The following is a 25,518-nucleotide window of genomic DNA, read 5'->3' on the forward strand; positions in this document are numbered from 1 at the left end:
GTATGCCAGTGCACCTTAACTATTTGATATTTAAGCTTGGGAGGATGTGCACTGAGCCATTTTGAAATCTCCCTGTCCCTCCATTAGACTTTATAAGCCAATGTTGCCATGTTTTAAGGAGTGAACACATGCACTTTAGCACTAGTTAGAGAGATAAAGAGCAGAGAGTCCTCTGACCAGCAAAAACAAGATCAGCAAAAAATGGAGATGGAAGGCAAAATGTCTGGAGAAGGCTGGAAGGTGGTGCAGTTTTCTTAATATAATCGATATTTTGTGTGCCAATGTGTTCTTGTAAGCGTTTGTGTTTTGCAAATGGCTGCTGCTTTATTCCATAGCTAATCATTTTTAAGCCAAGGTGTTCTGATTGTAGCTGTTTTTACACAGGATGTGAGTGAGCAGAGGAGAGAGAGAGGGAGACTTAGCAAGGGAGCAAGGCAGTGACAACAAGGAAGTAGAGCCGAGGACACTCCCTTCCCTGAAGCAGTGCACAAGTAAACACACACCTCAGGTAGAGCGCACTGAGGCGGTGAGGCTGCCAGGAGCACCATGGCTACACGCTTCTCTGCTCTGCAGAACGAGGTTACCTGCTGCATCTGCTGGGAGTACTTCACTGACCCGGTGACCATAGAGTGTGGACACAACTTCTGCAGTGTCTGCATCTCCACCTTCTGGAAGAATGCTGCTGGGGGGGCTCCGACATGCCCCCAGTGCAGAAAAGAGTGCACAAGAACAGACCTCTGCAGGAATCTGCAGCTCACCAACCTGGTGGGCATTGCCAAGCAGCTGTCTGTGAATCCAGGGGCCCCAGGGGAGGTGTGTGCGTGGCACGAAGAGAAGCTGAAGCTGTTCTGTGAGGACGACCAGCAGGCGGTGTGCACAGTCTGTGACCGGTCCCGTGAGCACCGGGGCCACATTGTGATCCCCATTGAGGAGGCACTGCAGCAGTACAAGGTATCTCTTCAATGCCCCCTGTGTGTAGTTCCTGACCCCACTACCCCATCACCACCACCCCATAGAGGAAACTGTGCAAGGCCGCAGCCAGGGGAGCGCCTGTGAGCTGCAGCTGAGGCAGGGCAGGCTGCACCCCCGCCCCACACCACTGAGAGCGACACCCCTATATGCATCCTGTTTACACATATACATGCTTCTTGTAAACATTGTTCCATTTATACTCTGCAAGAGGTGGAGCTGTGGACCCTCAGCTCTGTCAGGTTAAGTGAAGGTCGACTCTGCACCTGAAGTCCATGTAATCTGATTCATTCTATATTCGCTTCCTATCTACAGATACAAACTCATAACAAGCATTGGCAATGCCAATATGTCTGGCTTAAAGGAAGGTTGTGTGGTAAAGTGAAGCATTATAAGTAAATTGTTTATGTAATTTTGACCAAGCAAAGAGCAGTGTTGGTTGTGGTTTAAGGGCTGTGTGAAGTTTGCACTGCTGAACCAGACCAACACCTCTATGTAGGTTAATGACTGCCCTCCTCCCATCTGTGCGGCTGCCAGAGAAAGACAAATACAATACATTATCTAGTTACCTAAGACACTTTTACAGCATTACAATGTCATGTGCGCCCCTGAAAGTTCAAGCTCAGGCAGCTGGATCAATAAAAAGCTTCTCTCCCCTGGTGGAGGGACGCAGCACTTTGTGGAGGCAGAACACGCAGAACAACTTCTGTCCAATCAAAACATGTGCTCCTGGCTCCTTAGGTGTGGGCGGATCCAAAACCCCTCTCCAGTGATTCTCGCATAATTGTCTGGCGACCGCGGCGCTGTCCGACCGACCACAGAAACGCTCTAAGGGGGCAGTAGAAGTATGGGGCTGGTGGGGGCGGACAATGGCTGCTAGGTGACCCAAGTTCAGTGAGGGACAAAGGAGTGATGACAACGTCTGAAAGGGACAGGGGGTGTCAGGTAGGATGTATAGGGAAGAAGAACGTAAGAAAGAATGATGGTGGACAGACACTGGAAAAGGAAGAGAGACTGGAATTAAACGCAGGTTGGAGGACATCTTCCCCTGGGCATGGCCAATGGGGTGGTGGGCATGGCTCCTGTCTTTACTAAGACAGGAGCCATGTCCATGGGGGTTGTGCGCCAGAAAATTGTGCTACACTGCTTAGATGCGATTTTTTTGCCTCTAAACAGTGTAGCGCCATATTATGGCGCACAAGCCCCGCTTTCCCCTACGCCTCCCTGGCCCTGTTAGCATCCTTTACAAGGACACTAACAGGGCCTTAGAGCTGGCTAGCGCCATTCCATACATATGGTGCACGTCCGGTGTCTTGGAATGCCGCTAGCTGGCGCTGTACTTTTTGATGCAAAACTGTGCGAATGCGGATTTGTGTCAAAAAGTATAAATATGGGCCCATGTGACATTGTGACATTAGAAGTTTGGTTCAAGGATGGACATTCTACTAGGCGACACTACTTACAGCTCTCTTGCACAGTTCCCTTATCATGTTGCACAGTCCTTACACCTCTCTTGCACAGCTCCCCTTGCTCTGTTACACACTCCTTATAGCTCTCTTGCACAGATCCCCTTGCCCTGCAACACATTCCTTACAGCTCTCTTGCACAGCTCCCTTATCATGTTGCACAGTCCTTACAGCTCTCTTGCACAGCTCCCCTTGCTGTGTTTTACATTCCTTACAGCTCTCTTGTACAGCTCCCCTTGCAATGTGGCACACCCATACAGCTCTTTTTCACAACTGCCCTTGCAATGATTTCCACTCCTTACAGCTCTCTTGCACAGCTCCCCTTGCCATGTTGCATATTCCTTACAGCTCTCTTTATTATGCGTCTCCTCTCTCCATCTCCACCACAGCTCTCTGTGGCCTGCTTGAGCCCATCTGCCCTCTCCTTTTAATGTCTGCTTTTCAGTGTTGTTCATTTTTGGCGCTAAACCCTGTGTACTACTGTTGGTGGATAGGGTTTAGTGTCAAAAAGGCATGGGTGGTTGCATGAGAACGCCCATGTACCACCCATATAACGCCTTCTTGGCGCTAAGGAACACAAAGCAGTGCTTTGCAACATGCAGTGTTTTGCAGCGCTTTGTAATGTGCAACATTTTTTACATCAGTTTTGCGCTTTGCAGGATTAGCTTCAAAATGTTTTACTCTAATCCTGCAAAGCGCATTGAGACCCATTATAGACAATGACATGCATCCGTTTAATGCCTGCTCTGAGCAGGCGTTAAAAGTGCGGAAAAAACATCATGCAAAGAAATCTTTTAGCTTCCTTTGCAACGTTTTTTCGGCCCCCCCCTTAATGGGGGAGCGCCTCCTTTGCATACATTATGCTTGGTGCAGGCATAAGGAAGCGCAGAGGGTTAGAAAGTGTCACAATGCGTTCATTGCGCCACTTTGTCAAACTGGCGCTGTGATTCTGACCTTGTTGGACCACATTAGCATAAAGAAAATGACACTAATGTGACTCAAAGGTGCGCCAGGAGCTTTTAAATCATATACCCCCGAGTTCAACATTTATATCACGGATCAGCGAACCTAGATTGGCAGCTGAGTCTGACCTTCCTGCGGTGTTTGCGCACCGAAGTCACTCCTCATGCTGCAAGGAGCTACATATCTCCCTCCCTCCCTCAGGGTAGCGGGTGAGCCGGACCAGTGAAGGGCTGTTGCGCTGTTGTAACCGGATTGAATGTTTTACCAGTTTGCATCGCGCGTTGGTCTCATTTTATTGATGCTCTGCTTTTGTGGCGTTGTCGTCTTTTATGGCTTTGCTGCCGAATGAAGTTTATTGACTGACTGAGCACAACAGCACCAGGCCAAATGTCATCGAAGTCTGGCAGACGACTGTCTAGTGGGGAAAGGAACCACTGGAAGACCCCCTCACAGACCCAAGTCTGAGGGGGCAGCACCGCTGCAGCACTGCCCCACTGCACCACTGAACCACTGCAGCACTGTCCCACTGCCCCTGTACCGCTGCAGCACTGCCCCACTGCCCCACTGCACCGCTGCAGCGCTCTCCCACTGCCCCTGTACCGCTGCAGCACTGTCCCACTGCCCCGTGTACCGCTGCAGCGCTGTCCCACTGCCCCTGTACCGCTGCAGCACTGTCCCACTGCCCCGTGTACCGCTGCAGCACTGTCCCACTGCCCCTGTACCGCTGCAGCACTGTCCCACTGCCCCGTGTACCGCTGCAGCACTGTCCCACTGCCCCACAGCACCACTGCAGCACTGTCCCACTGCCCCTGTACCGCTGCAGCACTGTCCCACTGCCCCGTGTACCGCTGCAGCACTGTCCCACTGCCCCTGTACCGCTGCAGCACTGTCCCACTGCCCAACAGCACCACTGCAGCGCTGTCCCACTGCCCCATACCGCTGCCCCACTGCACCACTGAACCACTGCAGCACTGTCCCACTGCCCCGTGTACCGCTGCAGCACTGTCCCACTGCCCAACAGCACCACTGCAGCACTGTCCCACTGCCCCTGTACCGCTGCAGCACTGTCCCACTGCCCCCTGTACCGCTGCAGCACTGCACGACCTCACCACTGCATTACTGCCCCACAGCACCACTGCCCAACAGCACCACTGCTGCCCTCTCCCACTGCCCCCTGTACCACTGCAGCACTCTCCCACTGCCCCGTGTACCGCTGCAGCACTTTCCCACTGCCCCTGTACCGCTGCAGCACTGTCCCACTGCCCCTCTACCACTGCAGCACTCTCCCACTGAACCCTGTACTGCTGCAACACTGTCCAACTGCCCCCTGTACCGCTGCAGCACTGTCCCACTGCCCCTGTACTGCTGCAGCACTGTCCAACTGCCCCTCTACCGCTGCAGCACTGTCCTACTGCACCACTGAACCGCTGCAGCACTGTCCCACTGCCCCTGTACCGCTGCAGCACTGTCCCACTGCCCCTCTACCACTGCAGCACTGTCCCACTGCCCCCATACCGTTGCAGCACTGTCCCACTGCCCCCTGTACCACTGCAGCACTCTCCCACTGCCCCTGTACCGCAGCAGCACTGTCCTACTGCCCCCATACCGCTGCCCCACTGCACCACCTCACCACTGCAGCACTGTCCCACTGCCCCCTGTACCGCTGCAGACTGTCCCACTGCCCCTCTACCACTGCAGCACTGTCCCACTGCCCCTGTACCGCTGCAGCACTGTCCCACTGCCCCTGTACCGCTGCAGCACTGTCCCACTGCCCCACAGCACCACTGCAGCGCTGTCCCACTGCCCCTGTACCGCTGCAGCACTGTCCCACTGCCGCTGTACCGCTGCAGCACTGTCCCACTGCCCCACAGCACCACTGCAGCGCTGTCCCACTGCCCCTGTACCGCTGCAGCACTGTCCCACTGCCCCTGTACCGCTGCAGCACTGTCCCACTGCCCCACAGCACCACTGCAGCGCTGTCCCACTGCCCCTGTACCGCTGCAGCACTGTCCCACTGCCCCTGTACCGCTGCAGCACTGCCCCACTGCCCCACAGCACCACTGCAGCGCTGTCCCACTGCCCCTGTACCGCTGCAGCACTGTCCCACTGCCCCCTGTACCGCTGCAGCACTGTCCCACTGCCCCACAGCACCACTGCAGCGCTGTCCCACTGCCCCTGTACCGCTGCAGCACTGTCCCACTGCCCCCTGTACCGCTGCAGCACTGCACGACCTCACCACTGCATTACTGCCCCACAGCACCACTGCCCAACAGCACCACTGCCCCCCTCCCCACTGCATCAACGCACAACTGCTGCCCTCTCCCACTGCCCCCTGTACCACTGCAGCACTCTCCCACTGCCCCGTGTACCGCTACAGCACTGTCCCACTGTCCCCTGTACCGCTGCAGCACTGTCCCATTGCCCCTGTACCGCTACAGCACTGTCCCACTGCCCCCTGTACCGCTGCAGCACTGCCCCACTGCCCCACTGCACCGCTGCAGCACTGCACGACCTCACCACTGCATTACTGCCCCACAGCACCACTGCCCAACAGCACCACTGCCCCCCTCCCCACTGCATCAACGCACAACTGCTGCCCTCTCCCACTGCCCCCTGTACCACTGCAGCACTCTCCCACTGCCCCGTGTACCTCTGCAGCACTGTCCCACTGCCCCCTGTACCGCTGCAGCACTGCCCCATTGCCCCCTGTACTGCTGCACCACTGCCCCACTGCGCCCTGTACCGCTGCAGCACTCTCTCACTGCACCTGTACTGCTGCAGAACTATCCCACTGCCCCTATACCGCTGCAGCACTGTCCCACTGTCCCCTGTACTGTTGCAGCACTATCCCACTGCCCCCGTACCACTGCAGCACTGTCCCACTGCCCCTCTACCACTGCAGCACTCTCCCACTGTCCCTCTACCACTGCAGCACTCTCCCACTGCCCCTGTACCGCAGCAGCACTGTCCCACTGCCCCCATACCGCTGCCCCACTGCACCACCTCACCACTGCAGCACTGTCCCACTGCCCCCTGTACCGCTGCAGACTGTCCCACTGCCCCTCTACCACTGCAGCACTGTCCCACTGCCCCTGTACCGCTGCAGCACTGTCCCACTGCCCCTGTACCGCTGCAGCACTGTCCCACTGCCCCACAGCATCACTGCAGCGCTGTCCCACTGCCCCTGTACCGCTGCAGCACTGTCCCACTGCCCCTGTACCGCTGCAGCACTGTCCCACTGCCCCACAGCACCACTGCAGCGCTGTCCCACTGCCCCTGTACCGCTGCAGCACTGTCCCACTGCCCCTGTACCGCTGCAGCACTGTCCCACTGCCCCACAGCACCACTGCAGCGCTGTCCCACTGCCCCTGTACCGCTGCAGCGCTGTCCCACTGCCCCCTGTACCGCTGCAGCACTGTCCCACTGCCCCACAGCACCACTGCAGCGCTGTCCCACTGCCCCTGTACCGCTGCAGCACTGTCCCACTGCCCCATGTACCGCTGCAGCACTGCACGACCTCACCACTGCATTACTGCCCCACAGCACCACTGCCCAACAGCACCACTGCCCCCCTCCCCACTGCATCAACGCACAACTGCTGCCCTCTCCCACTGCCCCCTGTACCACTGCAGCACTCTCCCACTGCCCCGTGTACCGCTACAGCACTGTCCCACTGTCCCCTGTACCGCTGCAGCACTGTCCCATTGCCCCTGTACCGCTACAGCACTGTCCCACTGCCCCCTGTACCGCTGCAGCACTGCCCCACTGCCCCACTGCACCGCTGCAGCACTGCACGACCTCACCACTGCATTACTGCCCCACAGCACCACTGCCCAACAGCACCACTGCCCCCCTCCCCCCTCCCCACTGCATCAACGCACAACTGCTGCCCTCTCCCACTGCCCCCTGTACCACTGCAGCACTCTCCCACTGCCCCGTGTACCGCTGCAGCACTGTCCCACTGCCCCCTGTACCGCTGCAGCACTGCCCCATTGCCCCCTGTACTGCTGCAGCACTGCCCCACTGCGCCCTGTACCGCTGCAGCACTCTCTCACTGCACCTGTACTGCTGCAGAACTATCCCACTGCCCCTATACCGCTGCAGCACTGTCCCACTGTCCCCTGTACTGTTGCAGCACTATCCCACTGCCCCCGTACCGCTGCAGCACTGTCCCACTGCCCCTCTACCACTGCAGCACTCTCCCACTGCCCCTCTACCACTGCAACACTCTCCCACTGCCCCCTATACCACTGCAGCACTGCCCCACTGCCCCCTGTACCGCTGCAGCACTCTCCCACTGCCCTGTACCGCTGCAGCACTGTCCCACTGCCCCTGTACCGCTGCAGCACTGTCCAACTGCCCCCTGTACCGCTGCAGCACTGTCCCACTGCCCCTGTACCGCTGCAGCACGGTCCAACTGCCCCTCTACCGCTGCAGCACTGTCCTACTGCACCACTGAACCACTGCAGCACTCTCCCACTGTCCCCGTACCACTGCAGCACTGTCCCACTGCCCCCGTACCGTTGAGGCACTGTCCCACTGCCCCTGTACCGCTGCAACACTGTCCCACTGCCCCTGTACGGCTGCAGCACTGTCCAACTGCCCCCTGTACCGCTGCAGCACTGTCCCACTGCCCCTATACCGCTGCAGCACTGTCCAACTGCCCCTCTACCGCTGCAGCACTGTCCTACTGCACCACTGAACCACTGCAGCACTCTCCCACTGTCCCTGTACCACTGCAGCACTGTCCCACTGCCCCGTACCATTGCAGCACTGTCCCACTGACCCCTGTACCGCTGCAGCACTGTCCCACTGCCCCTGTACCACTGCAACACTGTCCAACTGCCCCTGTACCGCTGCGGCACTGTCCAACTGCCCCCTGTACCGCTGCGGCACTGTCCCACTGCCCCTGTACTGCTGCAGCACTGTCCAACTGCCCCTCTACCGCTGCAGCACTGTCCTACTGCACCACTGAACCGCTGCAGCACTGTCCCACTGTCCCTGTACCGCTGCAGCACTGTCCCACTGCCCCTCTACCACTGCAGCACTGTCCCACTGCCCCCGTACCGTTGCAGCACTGTCCCACTGCCCCTGTACCGCTGCAGCACTGTCCCACTGCCCCCTATACCGCTGCCCCACTGCACCACCTCACCACTGCAGCACTGTCCCACTGCCCCCTGTACCGCTGCAGCACTGTCCCACTGCCCCTGTACCGCTGCAGCACTGTCCCACTGCCCCTGTACCACTGCAGCACTGTCCAACTGCCCCCTGTACCGCTGCAGCACTGTCCCACTGCCCCTGTACCGCTGCAGCACTGTCCCACTGCCCCCTGTACCACTGCAGCACTCTCCCACTGCCCCTGTACCGCTGCAGCACTGTCCCACTGCCCCCTATACCGCTGCCCCACTGCACCACCTCACCACTGCAGCACTGTCCCACTGCCCCCTGTACCGCTGCAGCACTGTCCCACTGCCCCTCTACCACTTCAGCACTGTCCCACTGCCCCTGTACCATTGCAGCACTGCCCCACTGCCCCCTGTACCTTTGCAGCACTTTCCCACTGCCCCTGTACCGCTGCAGCACTGTCCCACTGCCCCTCTACCACTGCAGCACTCTCCCACTGCCCCCTGTACTGCTGCAGCACTGTCCAACTGCCCCCTGTACCGCTGCAGCACTGTCCCACTGCCCCTGTACTGCTGCAGCACTGTCCAACTGCCCCTCTACCGCTGCAGCACTGTCCTACTGCACCACTGAACTGCTGCAGCACTGTCCCACTGCCCCTCTACCGCAGCAGCACTGTCCCACTGCCCCCTATACCGCTGCCCCACTGCACCACCTCACCACTGCAGCACTGTCCCACTGCCCCCTGTACCGCTGCAGACTGTCCCACTGCCCCTCTACCACTGCAGCACTGTCCCACTGCCCCTGTACCGTTGCAGCACTGCCCCACTGCCCCCTGTACATTTGCAGCACTTTCCCACTGCCCCTGTACCGCTGCAGCACTGACCCACTGCCCCTCTACCGCTGCAGCACTCTCCCACTGCCCCCTGTACTGCTGCAGCACTGTCCCACTGCCCCTGTACCGCTGCAGCACTGTCCCACTGCCCCCTGTACCGCTGCAGCACTGCCCCACTGCCCCCTGTACCGCTGCCTGTACGAGGATGGCCTGGCTTATAGTGGGTACCTTGTGGTACTTACACCCTGTGCCAGGTCCAGTTATCCCTTATTAGTAGATTAGTAGTGTTCTAGCAGCTTAGGCTGATAGAGGTAGCTATAGCAGAGCAGCTGAGGCTGAACTAGGAGACATGCAAAGCTCCTACTATATCACTTACATCATATAGCACTATATCATAAGAAAACACAATACTCGGAGTCACTTTATTTTAGTAACAATGTGCCAAAAGTATTTCAGAGGATATACTCCCTTAGGAGGTAAGTAATATTCACAAAATATACACACAAACCAAAATCAGGTAAGTAAACAGTTAGAAAAGTAGTGCAAACACTGTAGAACACAATAGGATGCAATAGGCCTAGGGGCAACACAAACCATATTCTCCTAAGGTGAAATGCGAACCACGAATGGGCCCGAGGCCTAGTGTAGTGTGTAGAAGGTCGCTGGGAGTGAAAGAAAACACTAAGGGTGTCCAAGATACCCCACCCCAAGACCCTGAAAAGTAGGAGTAAAGTTACCCTACTACCCCAGAAAGACAGTAAAGTCGTGATAGGGGATTCTGCACGGACAACAACTGACTGCAAAGCACTGAAGACGGATTCCTGGACCTGAGGACCTGTAAAGGAAGGGGACCAAGTCCAAGAGTCACGCAAGTGTCCAGGGAGCGCAGGAGCCCACTAAAGCCCAGATGAAGGTGCAAAAGGGCTGCCTCCGGGTGGAAGAAGCTGAAGATTCTGCAACAACGGAAGGTGCCAGGAACTTCTCCTTTACACAGAAGATGTACCATGGCGTGCTGGAGGATGTTTTCACGCAGAAAGATCACAAACAAGCCTTGCTAGCTGCAAGAGTCATGGTTGAACAAAATGGGTGCTGCCCGGGCCCAGGAAGGACCAGGAGGTCACCCATTGGAGGAGGAGACAGATGTGGCGCTCAGCAGTACAGAGAGCCCACGCAGAAGCAGGCAGAACCTTGCAGAAGCACTTGAACAGGCATTCAAAACATCAGAGCATGGCGGTCATCTCAACACTACAAAGGAGGTTCCCACGGAGTCGGTGGTCAACTCAGCAAGTTGAGCAATGCAGGACGGAGTGCTGGGGACCTGGGCTATGCTGTGCACGTAGGATTCCTTGCAAGAGTGCACAGAAGACCTAGCAGCTACAGTTCATGCAGTACAAAGGATTACTGTCTGGCGTGGGGAGGCAAGGACTTACCTCCACCATATTTGGACAGGAGGACCACTGGACTGTCGGGGTCACTTGGATCCAGCTCCTGTGTTCCAGGGACCACACTTGTCAATATGAGAGGGCACCCAGAGGAACGGTGGAGCCGAAGTTTGGTGCCTACGTTAGCAGGGTGAAGATTCCGTTGACCCACGGGAGATTTCTTCTTGGCTTCCAGTGCAGGGTGGAGGCAGACAGCCCTCAGAGCATGCACCATCAGGAAACAGTCAAGAAAGCCAGCAGTATTAGGCACTACAATGTTGCTGGTAGTCGTCTTGCTACTTTATTGCAGTTTGTCAGGCGTCCTGGAGCAGTCAGCGGTCGATCCTTGGCAGAAGTCAAAGAGGGAGATGCAGAGGAACTCTGGTGAGCTCTTGCATTCGTTATCTGGAGAGAAATCCACAGGAGAGACCCTAAAGAGCTCTCAGAGGAGGATTGGCCACCTAACCAGGTATGCACCTATCAGGAGGGGTCTCTGACGTCACCTGCCGGGCACTGGCCACTCAGAGGCCTCCATTGTGCCCTCACACCTCTGCATTCAAAATGGCAGAGGTCTGGGACAGACTGGAGGATCTCTGGGCACCACCCCTGGGGTGGTGATGGACAAGGGAGTGGTCACTCCCTTTTCCTTTGTCCAGTTTCATGCCACAGCAGGAACTGGGGGTTCCCTGAACCGGAGTAGACTGGCTTCTGCAAGGAGAGCACCATCTGTGCCCTTCAAAGCATTTCCAGAGCAAAGAAAAAGGGAATTTGTTCCAAAAAATACACACCTTTTCACAGGAAATACATTTTGGACTGGGAACTAGCAACGTGCATCCTTTTTTGTGACGTTGTGTTACTTTACAACAGTGCACAGCTCAAGTAAATTAGGGCCATAGTCTGTGGTTAGCAGAGTGGGAGGCTTGCCTCAAAATGGGAGTCAAAGATGGTACCCAGTAGAACTGAGATCAGCTCTCAGTGAGATATGTACTTGACCCAAGGGTAGGTCGCTCCCCCTGCCGCTGCAGCCCCTCCAGGTTCCTGAGTTCCTGAGACCCACCTCACAGTAAGTACCCCCCCCTCCCAGCCCCTCGCTCTGCCCCGCGCTACTCACCCTCTCTCCTGCTTCTTTTCTTCTTTTCTTCTTCTCTGTTCTTCTGTTCTTCCTCCTCGCCCCTCGTCTGTAATCTTCTTCTGTACTCTTCTTTCCCCCGTCTTCACTCTTCTTCTCTTCTTCCTCATCTTCTTCTGTGGTCTTCTGCCCTCTGTTCTTCGTTTTCTGTATCTTCTTCTGTGTTCTTCTGTGTTCTTCTGTGTTCTTCTGTGTTCTTCCGGTCTTCCTTTCTTCTCTCCTTCCGGTCTTCTGATCTTCCTTTCTTCTCTCCTTCCGGTCTTCTGTTCTTCTGTTCTTCTGTTCTTCTGTTCTTCTGTTCTTCTTGTCTTCTGTTCTTCTTGTCTTCTGCCTTCGGCTCTTCTGCCTCCTCCGTCCTCTTCTCCCCGCGCCTGCCCTCCTGCTCCTGCCTCATCCCATTTGCATCCCCCTCTCTATCTCCCCTATCTAACCCGTTCACTATCTCCCTCCCTCACTCCTCCTATCTACCTATCTCTCTATCTCTCTATCCCACTATCTAACTCCCTCACTCTCCACCTCCTCCTATCTTCCTATCTCTCTATCTATTTCCCTATCTATCTATTTTCTCTATCTATTTCTCTATCTCTCCCCCCCTCCCTCACCCCCTCTATTACCTATCTTCCTATCCTCTCACTCTACCTCTCACCCTCACCCACCTCTACAACCCCCCTCCCCTATCTTCTCAACCCTACTCCTATCTTTCTCCCTTATCTCCTAAGCCTCCTAACACTCACCCCCCTCCACCCTTAAACGCCCCTCCCCCAGCTCTTCTCACTCTACCTGTCCCCCCCCCTCCCTCGCGGTTTCCCGCCGCGACCTCCTGCACGCCCCGCCCCCCAGCTCCCATTCGCCCCCACCTGACCCCTCCCCCCCCACCTCATATGGCGGTCGCTGCGCGACAGTGGTAGCGACCCTTGACCCTCGACCCTTGCCGCTGCAGCTCCTCCAGGTTCCTGAGTTCCTGAGACCCACCTCACAGTAAGTACCCCCCCCTCCCAGCCCCTCGCTCTGCCCCGCGCTACTCACCCTCTCTCCTGCTCCTGCTTCTTTTCTTCTTTTCTTCTTCTCTGTTCTTCTGTTCTTCCTCCTCGCTCCTCGTCTGTAATCTTCTTCTGTACTCTTCTTTCCCCCGTCTTCAGTCTTCTTCTCTTCTTCCTCATCTTCTTCTGTGGTCTTCTGCCCTCTGTTCTTCATTTTCTGTATCTTCTTCTGTGTTCTTCTGTGTTCTTCTGTGTTCTTCCGGTCTTCCTTTCTTCTCTCCTTCCGGTCTTCTGATCTTCCTTTCTTCTCTCCTTCCGGTCTTCTGTTCTTCTGTTCTTCTGTTCTTCTGTTCTTCTTGTCTTCTGTTCTTCTTGTCTTCTGCCTTCGGCTCTTCTGCCTCCTCCGTCCTCTTCTCCCTGCGCCTGCCCTCCTGCTCCTGCCTCATCCCCCTCCCCCACTCGCATCCCCCTCTCTATCTCCCCTATCTAACCCGTTCACTATCTACCTCCCTCACTCCTCCTATCTACCTATCTCTCTATCTCTCTATCCCACTATCTAACTCCCTCACTCTCCACCTCCTCCTATCTTCCTATCTCTCTATCTATTTCCCTATCTATCTATTTTCTCTATCTATTTCTCTATCTCTCCCCCCCTCCCTCACCCCCTCTATTACCTAACTTCCTATCCTCTCACTCTCACTCTACCTCTCACCCTCACCCACCTCTACAACCCCCCCTCCCCTATCTTCTCAACCCTACTCCTATCTTTCTCCCTTATCTCCTAAACCTCCTAACACTCACCCCCCTCCACCCTTAAACCCCCCTCCCCCAGCTCTTCTCACTCTACCTGTCCCCCCCCTCCCTCGCGGTTTCCCGCCGCGACCTCTTGCACTCCACCGCCCCCCAGCTCCCATTCGCCCCCACCTGACCCCTCCCCCCCCCCACCTCATATGGCGGTCGCTGCGCGACAGTGGTAGCGACCCTTGACCCTCGACCCTTGCCGCTGCAGCTCCTCCAGGTTCCTGAGTTCCTGAGATCCACCTCACAGTAAGTACCCACCCCTCCCAGCACCTTGCTCTGCCCCGCGCTACTCACCCTCTCTCCTGCTCCTGCTTCTTTTCTTCTTTTCTTCTTCTCTGTTCTTCTGTTCTTCCTCCTCGCTCCTCGTCTGTAATCTTCTTCTGTACTCTTCTTTCCCCCGTCTTCACTCTTCGTCTCTTCTTCCTCATCTTCTTCTGTGGTCTTCTGCCCTCTGTTCTTCGTTTTCTGTATGTTCTTCTGTGTTCTTCTGTGTTCTTCTGTGTTCTTCCGGTCTTCCTTTCTTCTCTCCTTCCGGTCTTCTGATCTTCCTTTCCTCTCTCCTTCCGGTCTTCTGTTCTTCTGTTCTTCTGTTCTTCTTGTCTTCTGTTCTTCTTGTCTTCTGCCTTCGGCTCTTCTGCCTCCTCCGTCCTCTTCTCCCCGCACCTGCCCTCCTGCTCCTGCCTCAACCCCTCCCCCACTCGCATCCCCCTCTCTATCTCCCCTATCTAACCCGTTCACTATCTACCTCCCTCACTCCTCCTACCTACCTATCTCTCTATCTCTCTGTCCCACTATCTAACTCCCTCACTCTCCACCTCCTCCTATCTTCCTATCTCTCTATCTATTTCCCTATCTATCGATTTCCCTATCTATCTATTTTCTCTATCTATTTCTCTATCTCTCCCCCCCTCCCTCACCCCCTCTATTACCTATCTTCCTATCCTCTCACTCTACCTCTCACCCTCACCCACCTCTACAACCCCCCCTCCCCTATCTTCTCAACCCTACTCCTATCTTTCTCCCTTATCTCCTACACCTCCTAACACTCACCCCCTCCACCCTTAAACCCCCCTCCCCCAGCTCTTCTCACTCTACCTGTCCCCCCTCCCTTGCGCTTTCCCGCCGTGACCTCCTGCACGCCCCCGCCCCCCAGCTCCCATTCGCCCCCACCTGACCCCTCCCCCCCTCCTCCCTCATATGGCGGCCGCTGTGCGACCGTGCAGCGGGCGCGCCACTGTCGCGCCGGAGGCGCACCAGAGGCAAGCCCGTCTGCGCCCGTCCGCGCCTGTCCCGCGCCCAGCGCCACGACCCCTGGTCCCCAGCTCTCCCAAGCCCAGCTGACCCGCTACGACCCCACCACCCTCCACGCCCTCAACCCAGGACGCTCCAACACTTGCTTCCAAGCTCACCCCAAACGCACCCATGGACCCTTCGCCTGCAACTCCTGCAAACGCACCTTCCACCACGCAACAACCACGACCACAAGCCCACGCGCCATCAACCACCTTAAGTGCATCCTAGTCAACGCTCGCTCCGTCCACAAACACGCCGTTGAACTCTGGGACCTCCTGGACTCCATAGCACCGGACGTCGCCTTCATCACGGAGACCTGGATGAACGCCTCCTCGGCTCCTGACATCGCCACTGCCATCCCCGAAGGCTACAAGATCTCCAGAAAAGACCGCACCAACCAGGTAGGAGGAGGTATCGCCATCGTCTTCAAAGACTCCATCAGCGTCACCACCTCCACCGAAGACACCCCTCTCGCCGCTGAACACCTGCATTTTCAGATTCGCACCGATCCGAGGACCACCCTCAGAGGATCCCTCGTCTACCGTCCTCCCGGGCCACGCGCCCCTTTCAGCGACGCCATCGCCGACTTCATCTCCCCGCACGCCCTCGCCTCGCCGGACTACATCCTCCTAGGTGACCTCAACTTCCATCTGGAACAAAACAACGACCCCAACACCACCACCCTGCTCGACAACCTCGCCAACCTCGGCCTCAAACAACTGGTGAACACCGCCACCCACATCGTCGAACACTCGCTTGACCCCATCTTCTCCGCCAGCAAACACGTCTTCTTCAGCCACGCCTCCGCCCTACACTGGACCGACCACAGCTGCGTCCACTTCACATTCCGACGCGAGACCCGCCACCTCCGCACCCAACCCATCCCTCGTCGACAGTGGAACAAGATCCCCGAAGAGCAACTCTTCTCCGCACTCGCCGCCAACCAACCCACCCTCACCACCGACCCCAACAACGCAGCCCTCAACCTCACAAACTGGATCTCCAACTGCGCAGACATCCTTGCTCCCCTCAAACGCTCGCATCGACAGACCAACACCAAAAAACCTCTCTGGTTCTCTGACACCCTCAAAGAATCAAAGAAAACTTGTTGCGCCCTTGAGAAAGCCTGGCGCAAGGACCACACCGCTGACAACATGACCGCCCTCAAGAACGCTACCCGCGAACACCACCACCTGATTCGCGCTGCCAAAAGGAACCTTTTCACCGACAGACTGGACAAAAACAGACACAACAGCAGAGAACTCTTCAGCATCGTCAAGGAGTTCTCCAATCCCAGCGCCAATGCCAGCGCCGTCACGCCCTCACAGGATCTGTGCGAATCCCTCGCAACTTTCTTCCATCGCAAGATTAGCGACCTCCACGACAGCTTCGGACACCAGACCCAACCAAACACCACCGAACCGGCATCCACGGCCATCACCCTCAACAACTGGTCCCACATCAACACGGAAGAAACCAAATCCATCATGAACTCTATCCACTCCGGCGCCCCTTCGGACCCCTGCCCGCACTTCATCTTTAACAAAGCCGACGACATCATTGCCCCGCACCTCCAGACCGTCATCAACTCTTCTTTTTCTTCTGCTACCTTCCCCAAATGCTGGAAACACGCCGAAGTCAACGCCCTACTAAAGAAACCTACGGCTGACCCGAGCGACCTAAAAAACTTCCGCCCCATCTATCTCTCTTCTGCCTTTCCCAGCCAAAGTAATAGAGAAGACCGTCAACAAACAGCTGACCACCTTCCTGGAAGACAACAACCTGCTCGACCCCTCACAAACCGGATTCCGAACCAACCACAGCACTGAAACCGCCCTCATCTCAGTCACTGACGACATCAGAACCCTGATGGACAACGGTGAAACAGTCGCCCTCATTCTGCTCGACCTCTCGGCTGCCTTTGACACCGTCTGTCACCGCACCCTAATCACCTGCCTCCGCTCCACCGGAATCCAAGGCCAGGCCCTGGACTGGATCGCCTCCTTTCTCTCAAACCGTTCCCAAAGAGTTTACCTCCCTCCGTTTCGCTCAGAACCCACCGAGATCATCTGCGGCGTTCCCCAAGGCTCATCACTCAGCCCGACACTCTTCAATGTCTACATGAGCCCCCTCGCCAATATCGTACGCAAGCACGACATCATCATCACCTCCTACGCCGACGACACCCAACTTATACTCTCCCTCACCAAGGACCCCGCCAGCGCCAAGACCAACCTACAAGAGGGTATGAAGGACGTCGCAGATTGGATGAGGCTCAGCCGCCTAAAGCTGAACTCTGAAAAAACGGAAGTCCTCATCCTCGGCAACACCCCGTCCGCCTGGGACGACTCCTGGTGGCCCACGGCCCTCGGCACCGCACAGACCTCCACAGACCACGCCCGCAACCTCTGCTTCATCTTGGACCCTCTTCTCACCATGACCAAGCAAGTCAACGCCGTGTCTTCCGCCTGCTTCCTCACCCTCCGCATGCTCCGCAAGATCTTCCGCTGGATCCCCGCCGACACCAGAAAAAACGGGACCCACGCCCTCGTCACGAGCCGCCTGGACCACGGCAACACCCTCTACGCCGGGACCACAGCCAAACTCCAAAATCGCCTGCAACGCATTCAGAACGCCTCGGCCCGCCTCATCCTCGACATACCCCGCAGCAGCCACATCTCCGCACACCTGAGACACCTGCATTGGCTCCCAGTCAGCAAAAGGATCACCTTCCGACTTCTCACCCACTCACACAAAGCCCTCCACGACAAGGGTCCGGAATACCTCAACAGACGCCTCAGCTTCTACGTCCCCACCCGCCTCCTCCGCTCCTCTGGCCTCGCACTCGCTGCTGTCCCTCGCATCCGCCGCTCCACGGCGGGTGGGAGATCGTTCTCCTTCCTGGCGGCCAAGACCTGGAACTCCCTCCCCACCAGCCTCAGGACCACCCAGGACCACTCCGCTTTCCGGAGACTCCTAAAGACCTGGCTGTTCGAGCAGCGATAACCCCCCTTTTTCCCCTAGCGCTTTGAGACCTGCACGGGTGAGTAGCGCGCTTTATAAATGTTAATGATTTGATTTTGATTTGATTTGAGGCCAGTGGATGGGAGCCATGCTGGTCACACAAAACCCATCAACAAAATAATTTTTTCTCGTGTTCAGAATTAGGGCCTAATTTAGAGATGGAGGATGGACACTCGTCTCGCCCAGCATCCCATTATGTCCCAATGCATTAGCAATGAGATATTTACAATTGTTTTACAAGTCATTATATTCGAATGCATTAGTAATAAGGCGTTTACAATTGTATTACAAGTCATTATATTGTAATGCATTAGTAATAAGGTGTTTACAATTGTATTGCAAGTCATATATCCCAATGCATTAGTTTTAAGGCATTTACAAATTAAAACTAATTATGCTTTAATACAGTAGTAATAAGGCGTTTACAGTTGTGTTACAACTCATTATATCCTAACGCATTAGGCGGAAGGTAGACAGGAGTATGTGTCACGTTTGTGAAGGAGTACCCATCCGCCAATCTCTGAGTCAGACCTGAGTCTGTTCCACTGAACACATGGAGCACTGTCACTGCGAGACCTGTCCCACCCGGCTATGAGAGCGGTGGTCTCAGAAAGAAGCAGTGAGAACCTGCTCGAGAAGTGCCCAACAAGGGTGTCACTACCTTCAGCCTTGACTTTCTTAGACTGTGTAACTTTTGAATCCTTGGAGACTACTTGGAAAGAGCAGGCAGTGAACATCAACAGAAGAGAAATGTAGATGTTTAGAATGAATATCCATAATATTTAAATCGTCTGCACAAGCTATTATTTTTAGGGGTTCTTGAGGAAAGTCTACCATAAAATGTACAGAATAATCAAATGTCTTGGCGCTCCTACCATGCCCCAGGGGTGAAGCACGCTCTAAGAAGCGCCCCCATGGCATAAGCAGGCACCTACTTGGGTGCCTGCCGTCGGTGTGCAACTTGAAGTCGGGCAGGGAGGGACGCCTTATCCGAGGCTCCCTGCCCCTCCAAAACCCTTGTGTGGGCCGCGCCCAGATCACTGGCCTCAGGAGGGGCCCGGTCAACCTCATTAGCAGAGCGGGTGGAAGCCTCATAGGAGGCTCTCCGCACCACCGGGCCTAGTGTTTGGTGCTCTGGGCTTTTGTGGTGCCCCCCCTGCGTGGAAGGGTCAGTGGAGGCCCGGGGGGGGCCCTAGCAACTGCAGGCCCAAGGAGGGGTCCGCCCTGAAAACGGAGGGGGTGCGTGGCGCCCCCCTCCTTCACTGAAAAACATTTCCCTGATTTTGTCCCCCCTCGTGAGGGCCGGTTGAGGCCCGGTTGAGGCCCGGGGGAGCCCCTAGTGGTCACAGGTCCCCGGAGGGGCCTGTCCACAAAAGAGAGGAGGTGCGTACTGCCCTCCTCTGGCCAAGGGATAAGAGAGGCCCCCGTTTTGCGCAGAGGAGCGCCAGAGGCCCCATTTTTCTTCATCTTCTAGGCGCTGGAGGTGCCTTCATCTTTCACAGGTATACCCTAAAGGACCAATATATATATAATCTAAGTTCTTTCTAAAGACTTTGCTAATTTATATGTTGCCTACCTGTTTATGATGCCTTCATATGTGTATGCAAATGTTTGTTTTATGGGCATGACATGCTAATATGTTTTTCTAACTTGCCATATGTTTTCTAATGTTCCTACTATGGGCGTTTATGATATTCTTATGACAAGTGTTTTGGTGTAATAACATGTTTCCTGACTACTGCTTATGTTGCAGAATACTGAGTAACCTGTGTGCTATATGTGACTACTGCTAGTTTGCAGAGTAAGTAATGTGTAACGTTCTGACAACTGCTAAGGTAGCAGGATAGTACTGATATGTGATGTGTGGTCTAATAATGGTTTTGTGTACAATACAGTATATTTTCATATAATCTGGTATTGTGTTTCCTTTGTGGTGAGGATAGTGCGTCACGTATGTTGTGTGTGTTGTGCAAACGCTTTGCACATTGCCTCTGGGATAGGCCTGACTGCTCGTGCCAAGCTACCAAGGGGGTGAGCAGGGGTTATCTTGGACGTGTAACTCCCTTGCCCTGACTAGAGGGGGTAAGTTCTGCCTGGCTGAGGTGCATACCCTAGCCAACCTGAAATCCCACTTCTAACACTGGTTTGTTTTTTTTAGTCCAGAAGAGAGAACGTATACAGCACATGCAAGGACAGTCAAACCTTAATGTACCTTACAACAGGTTCTCAAGGTACCTTATAGTATAAGCACACACACAGCAAGCGGCCTTATTCTTTATGCACACACATAGCAAGGGACCTTATTCTATATGCACACACACAGCAAGGGACCTTATTCTATATGCACATACACAACACGGGGCCTTATTGTATATGCACACACATAGCAAGGGACCTTATTCTATATGCACACACAGCAAGGGGCCCTATTGTATATGCACACACATATCAAGGGACCTTATTCTATGTGCACACAGAACAAGGGGCCTTATTCTATATACAAAAAAGCAACACAGGGCCTTATTGTATATGCACACACACATGACATGGGGCCTTATTGTATATGCACACACATAGCAAGGGACCTTATTCTATATACACACACACAGCAAGGGGCCTTATTGTATATGCACACACACAGCAAAGGACCTTATTCTATATGCACACACATAGCAAGGGACATCATTCTAGGTGCACACACACACATAGCAAGGGACCTTATTCTATATGCACACACATAGCAAGGGACCTTATTCTATATGCACACACATAGGGAAGGAACCTTATTGTATTTGCACACATATAGCAAGGGATCTTAAAATATATGCACACACACAGCAAGGGACCTTATTGTAGATGCACACACAGCAAGGGACCTTATTGTATATGCAAACACATAGCACAAGTATCTGCACACCCACAGCAAGGTACCTTATTGTATAAGCACACAGAGAGCAAGGGACCTTATTGTATATGCACACACACAACATGGCGCCTTATTGTATATGCACACACACAGCAAGGGACCTTATTCTATATGCACACACATAGAAAGAGACCTTATTTTATATTCACACAGACAGTAGGGGACCTAATTGTATATTCTCACAAAGAAAGGGGACCTTATGGTATCTGAACACACATAGCAAGGGACCTTATTATGCATGAACACACAAAGCACACATATATGCACACACACAGCAAGGGACCTCATTGTATATTGTATAGACACACACACAGAAAGAGACCTTTTGTATATGCACACACACATAGCAAAGCTATGTGTGTGCATGTAGAATAAGGTCCCTTGCTATGTGTGTGAGCACATACTTCAAGGTCCTTTCTATGAGTGTGTCTATACAATAAGGTCTCTTGCTATGTATGTGGATATAGAATAAGGCCCCTTGCTATGTGTGTTTTCATTTACAACAAGACTGTGTGCCCTGTGTGTACAAGGGACCTTATTGTATATGCACGCAGACAGCATGGGACCTTATTGCATATGCACACACACAGCAAGGGTCCTTATTGTATATGCACACCCAGAAAGGGGACGTTATTGTATCTGAACACACATAGCAAGGGACCTTATTATATATGCACACACAAAGCACACATATATGCACACACGCAGCAAGGGACATTATTGTATTTTGTATAGACACTCACAAAGCAAGGTACCTTATTGTATATGCACACACGCACACATACCAAGGCTTTGTGTGTGTGCATATAGAATAAGGTCCCTTCCCATGTGTGAGCACATACATTAAGGTCCTTTCTGTGTGTGTGTCTATACAATAAGGTCTCATGCTACCTGTGCGCATATACAATACAGACCCTTGCTGTGTGTGTTTGCATATTCAATAAAACTGTGTGCCCTGTGTGTGCAAGGGACCTTATTGTATTTGCACACACTCATAGCAAGGGACCTTATTGTATATGCACACTCACAGCAAGTTCCCTTATTGTATATATACACACACACAGCAAGGGACCTTATTGTATTTGCACACACACAACATGGGGCCTCATTGTATATATACACACAGCAAAGGACCTTATTGTATATGCACACACACACAGCAAGGGACCTTATTGTATATGTACACACACAGCAAGGGACCTTAGTCTATGTGCACACACACACAGCAAGGGACCTTATTATATATGCACACACACAACATGGGGCCGTATTGTATATGTATACACACAGCAAGGGACCTTACTGTATATGCACACACATAGCAAGGGACCTTATTGTATAAACATACACATAGCACAAGTATATGCACACACACACAGCAAGAAACCATATTGTATATGCACATACATAGCACACAGTATAGGCACACACAGGGCAAAGGAACTTATTGTATTGCACACACAGGAAGGGGTCTTATTGTATATGCACACACACACAGCAAGACACCTTATTGTATATGCACACACAGCAAGGGACCTCATTGTATATGCACACACACAACATGGGACATTATTCTATATTCAAACACATAGCAAGGGACCTTATTGTATAAGCATACACATAGCAAGGTACCTTATTGTATATTCATACAGACAGCCTGGGACCTTATTGTATATGCACATAGATAGCAAGGGACCTTTTTGTATATGCACACACACAGCAAAGGACCTTATTGTATATGCACACACAGAAAGGGGACCTTATTGTATCTGAACACATATGGCAAGGGACCTTATTATATATGCACACACAAAGCACACGTATATGCACACACACAGCAAGGGACCTTATTGTACATTGTATAGACACACACACCTCAAGGGACCTTATTGTATATGCACACACACACATAGGAAGGCTTTGTGTGTGTGCATATAGAATAAGGTCCCTTGTTATGTGTGTGATCACATGCATTAAGGTCCTTTCTGTGTGTGTGTTTATACAATAACGTCTCATGCTACGTGTGTGCATATACAATAAGGCCCCTTGCTTTGTGTGTTTGCATATACGATAAGACTGCGTGCCCTGTGTGTGCAAGGGACCTTATTGTATATGCACACACTCATAGCAGGGAACCGTATTCTATATGCACACACAGCAAGGGACATTATTCTATATGCACACACATAGGAAAGGAACCTTATTGTATATGCACACTCACAGCAAGGGACCTTATTGTATATGTACACACATATCAAGGGACCTTATTGTATATGCACACAGAGAGCAAGGGACCTTATTGTATATGCAGACACACAGCAAGGGACCTTATTGTATATGCACAGACAGAAAGGGGACCTTATTGTATCTGAACACACATAGCAAGCGACCTTATTATATATGCACACACAAAGCACACGTATATGCACACATACAGCAAGTGACCTTAAAGTATATTGTATAGACACACACACATAAAGGGACCTTATTGTATGTGCACACACATAGCAAGGCTATGTGTGTGCATATAGAATAAGGTCCCTTGCTATGTGTGTAAGCACATACTTCAAGGTCCTTTCTGTGTGTGTGTCTCTACAATAAGGTTTCAAGCTATGTGTGTGCATATACAATAAGGCCCCTTGCTGTGTGTGTTTGCAAATACAATAAGACTGTGTGCCCTGTGTGTGCAAGAGACCTTATTGTATAAGCACACACTCATAGCAAGGGACCGTATTGTATATGCACAAACAGCAAGGGACCTTAATCTACATGCACACACACAACATGGGAGCTTATTCTATATGCACACACATAGCATTGGACCTTATTGTATAACCAAACACAAAGCAAGGTGCCTTATTGTATATACACACAGAGGGCAAGGGACCTTATTTTATATGCACACACACATAGCAAGGGACCTTCTTGTATATGCACACACCCAGCAAGGGACCTTATTGTATATGCACACACAGAAAGGGGACCTTATTTTATCTGAACACACGTAGCAAGGGACCTTATTATATAAGAACATGTATATGCAAACACACAGCAAGGGACCTTATTGTACATGCACACACACACACATAGCAAGGCACACATAAGCACACGTATATGCACACACTCAGAAAGGGACCTTCTTGTATATTGTATAGACACAAACACATAAAGGGACCTTATTGTATATGCACACACACACATAGCAAGGCTATGTGTGTGCATATAGAAGAAGGACCCTTGCTATGTGTGTGAGCACATACTTCAAGGACCTTTCTGTGTGTGTGTTTATACAATAAGGTCTCATGCTATGTGTATGCATATACAATAAGGCCCCTTGCTGTGTGTGTTTGCAGATACAATAAAACTGCGTGCCCTGTGTGTGCAAAAGACCTTATTGTATATGCACACACTCATAGCAAGGGACCTTATTGTATATGCACACACAGCAAGGAACCTTATTCTATAGGCACACACATAGGAAAGGATCCTTATTGTATAAGCACACACATAGCAAGGGACCTTATTGTATATGCACACACATAACAAGGGACCTTATTGTATATGCATGCACATAGCACAAGTATATGCACACACATAGCAAGGTACCTTATTGTATATGCACACAAACAGCACGGGACCTTATTGTATATGCACACACATAGCAAAGTACCTTATTGTATATGCACACACACAGCAAGGGACCTTACTGTATATGCACACACATAGCAAGGGACCTTATTGTATATGCACACCCACAGCAAGTAACCTTATTGTATATGTACACACACAGCAAGGGACTTTAGTCTATATGCACACACACAGCAAGGGACCTTATTTTATATGTGCACACACAACATGGGGCCTTATTGTATATACACACACAGCAAGGGGCCTTATTGTATATGCACACACATAGCAAGGGACCGTATTGTATATACACACACATAGCACAAGTAAATGGACACACACACAGCAAGAGACCATATTGTATGTGCACACACACAGCAAGGGACCTTATTGTATATGCACACACATAGCAAGGTACCTTATTGTATATGCACACACACAGCAAGGGACCTTACTGTATATGCACACACATAGCAAGGGACCTTATTGTATATGCACACACACAGCAAGGGACCTTATTGTATATGTACACACACAGCAAGGGACCTTAGTCTATATACGCACACACAGCAAGGGACCTTATTTTATATGCGAACGCACAACATGGGGCCTTATTGTGTATATACACACACAGCAAGGGGCCTTATTGTATATGAACACAGATAGCAAGGGGCTGTATTGTATATACACACACATAGTACAAGTAAATGGACACACACACAGCAAGAGACCATATTGTATGTGCACACACGTAGCACACCTAGATGCACACATTTAGCACAAGTATATAAACAGACAAAGCACAAGTGCAGAGTACGCAATTACATGGAAAGCTTACACACACAAAGGCAGTACACACACGCAGGCAGCACACACACACATGCACTCACAAACACACTCACACGCATACACATGTAGCACAAACATCAGTGAAAGCTTCCATCGCACAATTTCACAGTCTAT

General features: G+C 52.7%; 1 protein-coding gene across 1 annotated transcript in view; it reads left to right on the forward strand.

Moving 5' to 3' along the window:
• Positions 1–530: 530 nt before the first annotated feature.
• The window catches only part of LOC138270102 (uncharacterized), a 76,897-nt gene continuing 51,909 nt past the window's right edge, over positions 531–25,518 (forward strand). The window contains exon 1 of the mRNA XM_069218845.1: positions 531–951. Coding sequence (XP_069074946.1) covers positions 547–951 — 405 coding nt within the window. The 5' untranslated portion in view covers positions 531–546. The remainder of the gene's footprint in view (positions 952–25,518) is intronic.

Source organism: Pleurodeles waltl, chromosome 2_1, assembly GCF_031143425.1.
Source record: "Pleurodeles waltl isolate 20211129_DDA chromosome 2_1, aPleWal1.hap1.20221129, whole genome shotgun sequence".
NCBI lineage: Eukaryota > Metazoa > Chordata > Amphibia > Caudata > Salamandridae > Pleurodeles > Pleurodeles waltl.